The 8,810-nt window shown below is 42.8% G+C and overlaps 1 protein-coding gene across 1 annotated transcript in view; it reads left to right on the top strand.

The window, feature by feature from the left end:
• Positions 1-8,810, top strand: part of HERC2 (HECT and RLD domain containing E3 ubiquitin protein ligase 2) — a 156,464-nt gene that overhangs the window by 47,844 nt on the left and 99,810 nt on the right. Inside the window, exons 20-23 of the mRNA XM_019628905.1 lie at positions 2,113-2,291; positions 3,144-3,328; positions 4,994-5,149; positions 5,830-6,015. Of these exons, the coding sequence (XP_019484450.1) occupies positions 2,113-2,291; positions 3,144-3,328; positions 4,994-5,149; positions 5,830-6,015 (706 nt within the window). The remainder of the gene's footprint in view (positions 1-2,112; positions 2,292-3,143; positions 3,329-4,993; positions 5,150-5,829; positions 6,016-8,810) is intronic.

The raw sequence follows: 8,810 nt of genomic DNA, 5'->3' as shown, positions 1-8,810 counted from the left end.
AAAACATATACTAATAAAATTAGATGAAGTATCTTTGAAAAGATACTTAAATATTAGATTGAGAACAATTAGAAGAAACCATACATTGATGATGTAACAACTCTGTTGTTTGTGTATCTGCTATTTTCCAGGGACTGGGCTGTGTACTTTACTTTCATGTTCTCATTTAACCTTGTCAACCATGTTCAGTGGAAAAAGTGTTTTAAAATTCATTTTATAGATGTGGACATAAGTACTGCAGATGTTTAGTGGATTGCTGAGGGGTCATGACTAGTGGGTGGCAGGGTTGCTGACTCCAAACCTCTTTCATTTTCTCCTGTGCCCCATGTGGCTCCGTGTGACGCTGGCCTGATGGGAGCAGTGACAGTGAACAGGCAGAGGCCATCCGCATGTGGGCCAGGCAGTAACTGTGATGTGACCAAGCAGTGTTTTTAGAACCTATTAATTTAATTAACAGATGCTTATCCTGTGCTTCCTGCTGGAGAGAGACCTTGAAAGGGGGCTGCTTAGATCTGCAGACTAATTTCTGGGATAGTAATTAAGGTGCCTCAAAAATAGCCAAAAGACCCTTTATTTTGAAATAAAAGTTTTGACGCTACAGAAAGACAGAAAGAAAAAAACCTCATTATTTAAGAATAACCATTGTTAATATTTTTGGTGCATAGTCTTCCCGACTTTTGAAAGTGCAGACGTTTAGTAACAATATAGATTATGTTGCCAGAATTAGTCTCAATGACAATCAATTTCATCTTTTTCACTCATTATCTATGTTGAGGATTCTAGTGCTAGTTCATTTGCTCTGTTGCTTTGGGGAAGTCTGTCATATGGAAAGGGAATGTTTTTTTGTTTTTTTTTTAAAGAACAACTTTCTATTGGTGACCATTTAGGTTTTAGATTGTACTATTATAAATAATTTTTAATTCTTGTAGATTACAAGATACAGAGTATAAGGAAAAATTCCTAGAAATGAAATAGCTGGGTGAAAAGCACACACTTTTTTAAGTTTTCCATGTTGCCTTCCTATCCTTACGAGGAGGTGGCCCAGTTCCGCCCCGTCACTGAGCTGGGGTCTTCATCCGCAGACTCCTTAGGACTGGGTGGGACTGTTGATATGTACACGGTTTTGAACAATATGTGGCCTTTTGTGTCTGGCTTCTTCACCCAGCGTAGTGTTTCAAAGTTCATCCAGGTCCTAGCATCTGTGTTGTACTTCATTTTTAAAAATTGCTAAACAGTATTCCATTGTATGGATAGAGCACATTTTCTTTATCCATCCTTCAGCTGGTGGACATTTGGGCTGTTCCCACTTTTAAGTTCTTATGAGAAATGCTGTTATGAGCATTCATCTGTAGGTTTTTGTGTGGACATATGTTTTTATTTCTTATGGGTATATGCCTAGGAGTGGCGTTGTTAACATTTGGAAGAATGGCCAGACTGGTTTCTTAAGTGGCTGCACCATTTTGCTTGCCCTGTAGCAGTGTGTGAGGGTCCCAGTTTCCAGGTCCTCGCCAGTGCTTGCTACCGTCCCTCTCTTTATTAGCGCCACCATGGCAGGTGTAAATTTCCTTGGTGACTAATGATGTTGGGCATCTTTTCATGTGTGATTTGCCATTTGTACATCTTCATTAAAGATAACATCTGTTCCAATCCTTTGCCTGTTTTTAGATTGGGTCAAGTTGAACTGTAACTGTTGAGTTATAAGGATTTTTTCTGTGTTCTGGACGCATGTCCCTTATCAGACTTTGGAATATATTCTTCCATCTTGCTGCTCATGTCTGCAAAGCAGACAGATTGTGTATGTGGTGGGGGGAGGGGGAAGAGGGGAGCAGATCACATTGGCTGGGGTGCTGAGATCTTAGGGACTTCACAGAAGGGACTAGAGACCATCAGCAGTGACAGCCAGGACATCGAATTTGTAGGACGAGTAGTCTATTAGAAACTGAGCTGCTGAGTGACGGGGTTTCCAACAGGTAATGTGGACCCTTGTCACCCGGTGTATGAGTGGTGCCTAGAGGTGGGGACAGTGAGGCTATGGGAGCAGGGCTCAGCCCGGGTGCCTTCAGACCTACTGTTAAGATAACTGGTGACCAGTTTCTGTTTTATGAATTACAGGACATTGAAGCCAAAAAAGAAGCACAGAAAGAAAAAGAGATTGATGAACAGGAAGCAGATGCCTCGGCATTCCATAGAAGTAGGACTCCACTGGATAAAGATCTCATCAACACGGGGATCTATGAATCTTCTGGAAAACAGTGTTTGCCTCTGGTGCAGCTTATACAACAGCTTCTTCGGTAAGTAATAGTGGATATATGTGATTGTAATAGATGATTGGTTTTCACATGGAGATGGTGAGATTAGCAATAGCTTCTCAAAGGTGGGTTTGGCTGTTGAGGAGATGCTCTGAAAATTACCCAGGAGAGGGTAGGGTCAAGAGCAGACTCTTAAGTACAGATGAGAGGAAAGCTTGGAGTGCTGTATGAGGCAGAGCTGGGGATTCGGAAAGTTTTCACATAAGATAAAATTGGATTGATCGTGCAGTAAACCTAGGACGAGACCCTTATCTTCATTACTAAGCAGGCAGACGCAAATCGGAGTCACTGTGGCCAGGTCAGTTTTTAGTAACTGGTTGTATCATTGCCTCATTTTGTATATTGTAGATTTAGGTGTGTGGCTTTGTGTACAACAGCTGTTGATTTCAAAGTTGAAGGAAATGAGTGGTGAGTGTTATTTTCGAAGGTTGTATCCGGAGGTAAGAATCAGTCAGAGCCAGAATATAAACAAAGGCCAACCTGACAGGAGCCACAGGGTCAGACAAGACTACCGAAAAATGTCACCTGGCGTTTCAGAGCCATTCACAGAGTGATGACACAGATGGTTCTCTGTCCAGAGGTGTGTACAGAAGGTTTCTGTCACTGAATCCTTCCACGCAGCTCTCAGGAGCACATTCGGAAAGCAGAAGGCGTCCTTCTGTCTTTGGCGTCTTCTCTACTCTGCTCACTTGTGACACACATTTGGGGAACGAAGCCAGCTGCTGGTCATGATCTGTAGCTCTGACTTTAGTTTATGTCGTGATTTTTTAACTGCCTTTATTTTTTAAACAGCCATAATTTGTTTCCTTTTGCAATCCCCTGTCCCCTGCATAGAAACATTGCTTCTCAGACGGTAGCCAGGTTGAAAGACGTTGCCCGTCGGATTTCGTCACGTCAGGACTTAGAGCAACATGGCCGAGACAGCTCAGCCTCACTGGATTTGCTGCTGCGTTTTCAGCGTCTGCTCATCAGTAAACTTTATCCAGGAGAAAGCCCGGGGCAAACCTCAGAGAGCTGTAGTAAGTTACCTATAGTGTTCACGTGCCCGGTATGTGTCCTGGGCTTTTTAGTTAGGCTCTTAGACATGCTTTTCTGCATGCCCAGGTGGGCAGTTCTTGTACTGTATAAATGCATCAAATTCGGGGGGCTTCATTTTGCATCCATGTGTTGTTTGGGATGAATATTTCTATATTAGACTCACTGTCTTAACCTTTCAATTCTTCAGACATCAGGAATAGCATCCTTTATAGATTTGTCAGACTTTTCCACATGTTACTTGTGGACTGTTGGAGACTGACACAGTGTGGGAATGAAGCAGTGCCATCCTATTAGTATGTCACACTGGGAAGCCAGTGGGTGCAGCGGGGGCAAGGCTGGGGCTCAGTGATGGCTCTGCTTTATTAGCTGCTGGACGGGGACTGGGCCTCTTGGGGGCTGTAGATTGCTCACCTGTGGAATTGGGGTAATACCTGAGGGTGCCTGTGGGGCTTGAAATAGGACTACACAGTTCTCAGCTGTGGGCATGATGGATGCTAGGGCACTTTCCACAGCTCCGCAGCTAGTGGCTGGCTCTCCAGAAGGGAGCTTTCTGTCAAGGGTGGAAAGGTTGGCTGCCTCCGTTAGTCTTTTTCTAGCTAGTTAGGCTTTTTCTAGCTAGTACATGCTAAAATAACTTAGTTACTTCCTGAAAAGTTAGGTACTTGTAGGGCCGACCGAGTGGCGCGATGGTTAAGAACTGGCTTGGGACACCAGAGGGCCCCGGTTCGGATCCCACATATGAGGGCCAGTGACACTGCCCTCTACAGCTAAGATGCTGAACAACAGCTCAACCTGGAGCTGGGCTACCGTGAGTCGCCGGCGACGGCGTGGGCTGCAGTCCCGGTGGCAGTGGGTTGCCATTGGCCACCGTATGTAGCCAGCAGCCAGCGTGAGTGGCCAGCAGCCGCAGTGAGCGGCCGTCCAGAAGCCGGCGACTGATCTGCCTCGCCTGGGAAGAGCGCAATGATGGTGCCAACTTGGACCAGTGAAGCAACATCCTCCACAACTAGACTGAAGAACAAAACAACAGCAACTTGTCTGTTCCCCTTCCCCCAATTCCCCAGCACTGTTCCCATCCCCCCAATTCCCCAATAAAAATCTTAAAAAAAAAAAAAAGTTAGGCACTTGTAGATGATGGAAAATTTCAGGTTGAAATAGTTGAACCTAAAGTGTGAAAGAGGTGACCGTCTCAAAGACATGAAGTCACAAGGACTGAAAAGCTGTTAAGAGCTGTGTAGGAAGAAAAGGTGCAGATTTTATGAGATTGAAGGATGCCTAACTTTGTTCATTTGGATTAATTTATAAGCGTCAAGACTTGGCCTTAGAAAATATCTGTGTATTGAATACTTTGTGTATTGAATATGAGGCTTTAAAACTCTGTGAGTTGTGACTTTAGTATTTATACACCCGGAGCTTCTAGGTACTGTGTAGTATAATGTGTAAAAATCAACAAAACCAAATTCACTGTTTTTCAAATCATGTGAGATAAAAAGAGCCAAGGATTAAGGGGTGAGGAGTAGTTCCTATTTGAGGGAATTATTATAGGTAAGAGATGTAGAGATGCCAATGGAATAGTGGAGCAATTCAGTTCATTTACACAGTAAGTTTTCATAGCGAAGATGAGGTTTTCTACATCTCTCTTTCAGGCCCTGAGCTGATGGGGGTCGGCTCTTTGCTGAAGAAGTATACGGCCCTTCTGTGCACGCATATCGGGGACACACTGCCCGTGGCCACCAGCATCGCCTCCACCAGCTGGCGGCACTTTGCAGAGGTTGCCTGCATCGTGGAAGGGGACTTCACTGGTACCTTTCTTGTTTCCTGCCTGTGGACATGTGTTCATTTTCAGAGATTGATGAGAGTTAAAATCCATCATTTCCTAATAAACCTGCTTGCCTCTACCCTGTACATTTTCTAGTCCTGTTCCACTTGTCCTTCTGTTTTTTTACTTACTAAAAATTCTGCTGTTGAGCAGCCTGGCACAGAAGTTGTGTCACTGTCAATGTAATTAGTGACTTAGAGGCGCCACCATTACTAGCATTTCCATATTGCGGTCCCGGTGATTGTCTAGTTTATCTCAGCAGCATGAAAGTCAGTGCCCTTTCAGGACCTTACCAATTCCAACGTGGCTTAGTGCTGTTTCAAGTGAGGTCGGTGACATTAGGTCATTATTACTGAATGCTTTCTCCTGGTAGTGAACTTAGTTGTAAACACTTAGTTTTCTGAGTAATAGACTCTAGTTAATACTTCTGTGTGGAAACAGTATTTTTGAAAAGTATTCTTGTAACTCAAAGGATTCTGTTTGATACCTATATCTGTCTCTTTCAAAATGAAAGATAAAATAGCCCTATAGAATAGAGATATTCTTTATTTTGTGACTTCTCAGAATTTAAACATAGAGCAAGCTTAGAAAGTGGTTTTATAGGATAAATGGTTTTATTAAAATCTTAATGCTTTATTACTTTTTTTTTCTTTTTAAATGTAGGTGTTCTTCTTCCAGAACTAGTAGTTTCTATAGTGCTTCTGCTCAGTAAAAATGCTGGTCTCATGCAGGAGGCTGGAGCTGTCCCTCTGCTGGGTGGCCTGTTGGCACATCTGGATCGCTTTAACCACCTGGCACCAGGAAAGGAACGTGACGACCACGAAGAGCTAGCCTGGCCCGGCATAATGGGTACGACGTCTTAATTTAAAGGGCTTTGACTGAGGGAAGTCGGTGCTTGTCTAACTGTTCCTGCCGTTGCATTTGCAAGAACCCTTGACTAAGGAAGACCACTTTACCTGCCATTGGCACTGATGTTGGTGTAAGTGGGAAATGAAGATAATGCAAATCAGAAGAGATTTGGGTTTTAGGAAGATTTTTCTGTTAGTAATGGTTGTTACATCCTGAAAGGGATTATTTTAGAAAGTTCCGGGAAACCCCTTTTTGAGTGCCTCCAGGAGGTACTATTGAGGTGGTTAGATGTGGTCCAGCTTTGGAGGCAGACATTGATAACGGGGTGACTTTCTAAACCTTTCAGCATCACCGGATGTTAACGAGTGTGCAGCTCCCCCAGGCAGCCTAGCTCTTCCCTCGAGGTACTGTCTGTAGTGCTTACTGAATTGCGATGACACTTGTCCTCTCGGAGTTGTGAGCTTTGATGGTTTTGAGTCTAAGTAATTGTACTCCGTATGGTTTTGACTTCCTGGACTCATTGAATTAGTTAAAGTTGTGGTTCAACTTCCATTTTATAGGAAAGCTCAAGCAAGGCAGGCTGTTTCTTCTACTGTCTAGCCTGTCGTCTTTCTAACACAGGAGCAACAATTGTTCTGAGGAAAAACACCTTAGGATACTGAGCATCGGTTTTCATTTTCTTACTCTAGCTAGTATTTATAGCACCATTCACCTACTTTTGTAAACTTAAATGGTTATTTATTTTTGTTTCAATGCTAAATATGGTTGAGGGCATTTAATTTTATCAGCAGTTCAAACTTCCTCATTTTAAAACCTGTTTTTATTGTGAAATATAACATGTACATGAAGGTACAGGGAGCAGCTCTGATTCATCACAGAGAAAACTGTTTGACATCTGTCTAGGTTAGGGAATGTACGCTGGCAGAACCCTCCCCAGCACCTCCTCTCGTCTCCTGGAAGGATCCCCCTCCCCATCTCTTGATCACTTGATCTGATAGGCACATGCCGCTGAAGAACTCCCTGTTTAGACATTTTTATGTCTGTTTCTTGGTTTCATTAGGTGTGCCAGTCTCCACAGCCTGGGTTATGCTGATTTATATCTCCACAGAGTGGGACACTTCTCATTGTTCTGCCTCTGTGCCAAGAGGTCACATGTCATTTTTCCCACAGGCATTTTGTCCAGAGCATCATTGTGCCAGCACCTTTGGGTGAAGGAACTGTCCTTGGTCACTCCTGTGGAGCACCACCCTTGTGTGAATCAAGTGGCGCTCTGCTTGTGTCAACTTCCTTTATGTGGCCTCTAGAAATGTTGACAACTGGTTTCTTTGTCTTGTCCCTAGGAGCAGGGGAAAAGCTTTCCAAATTTCACACATAATGTGATTCGTTGTAGGGTTTTCTCTGTAGATACTTTCAAATATTAAGGATGTTTCCCTTCTATTTCTGCTTTGTGATGAGGTTTTAATTGTGAATGGATACTAAATGTCATCAAATACTTTCTCTGCATTTCTTGAGGATTATACAGTTTTTCTTCTTTTTTTCTATTTCTGTGTGGATTATTGATTTTTCAAGTGTTAAATCAACCGCCCATTTTTGGGATAAAATTACCTTGGTCAAATTATATTGGTTGTATTAATATATATTGCTGGTATTGTTTTGCTTTTTTAAAAAAACAGTTTGCAACTGTATTTGTGAAGTTGGCCTATGATTTTCTTTTTTTTAATGCTCTACACGTTACTGATAACCCCCACTCCTTTACTAATAAACAAGCTGTAATTCAGGAAGATGGCAGCTTCCCAGCAGCTCCTCTTAATTTGTTTACAGTGTGTCAACTGAGAATGTTAGCTAGTCGAGATCTGATGGTACAAAATCATAACAGACATTCAAGGTTTCAGAAAGCCATGTTGTGAGTTGGACAATGTTCTTTTCCTATTTTGGGCAGGGGAAGGGTGTGTATAAGATTGGTAGAATTTGCCAGATAATCATCTTGGTCAGTAGTTTCCTTCCTGAATAATTTTTGAGGTGGGAGGGGATGAGTAGAGTGGGAGCCCAACTTTTTTTTTTAATTGTGGTAAAATATACATAACAAAGTTTACCATTTTTAAGTGTACATTTGGTGGCATTAAGTGCACTCAAGTTGTGCAGCCGTCACCACCATCATTTCCAGAACTTTTTCATCTTGCACAACTGAAACTCTCTTCCCATTTAAACACTCACTGCCCCTTCTTCCCTCTCCCCAGACCCTGGCACCCACCATTCCACTTTCTGTCTGTGAATTTGACCACTCTTAGGTACCTCATATAAGTGGAATCATACAATATTTGTTCTTTGGTAACTGGCTTATTTCTCTTAGTGCATCATCAGGGTTCATCCACATTGCAGCAGGTGTCAGAACTGAGTTTCTTTTTATGGCTGAAGAATACTCCACGCATGTATAGACCACATTTAGTTTATTCACTCGTCTGTCAATGGACACTTGGGTTGTTTCTACCTTTTAGCTTTTATGACTAATGCTGCTGTGAACATGGGTGTGCAAATGTCTGTCTGAGCCTCTGCTTTCAGTTCTTCTTGGTATATGGCCAAAAGTACAATTGCTGAGCCATATGAAAATCTGTGTTTCACTTTTTGAGGACCCGCCATGCAGTTTTCCATGGCAGCTGCACCATGTTATATCCCCACCAGCAATGCCCAGGAATGGATCTAGTTTCTCCACATTCTTGCCAATACTTGCCTGCCCTTTCTTTCTTCCTTCCTTTCTCCCTCTTTTCCTTCCTTCCTTCCTTCCTTCCTTCCTTCCT

This window comes from Hipposideros armiger, unplaced genomic scaffold, assembly GCF_001890085.2.
Source record: "Hipposideros armiger isolate ML-2016 unplaced genomic scaffold, ASM189008v1 scaffold_814, whole genome shotgun sequence".
NCBI classification, from domain to species: Eukaryota; Metazoa; Chordata; class Mammalia; order Chiroptera; family Hipposideridae; genus Hipposideros; species Hipposideros armiger.
This window is presented reverse-complemented; position numbering and strand designations above follow the sequence as displayed.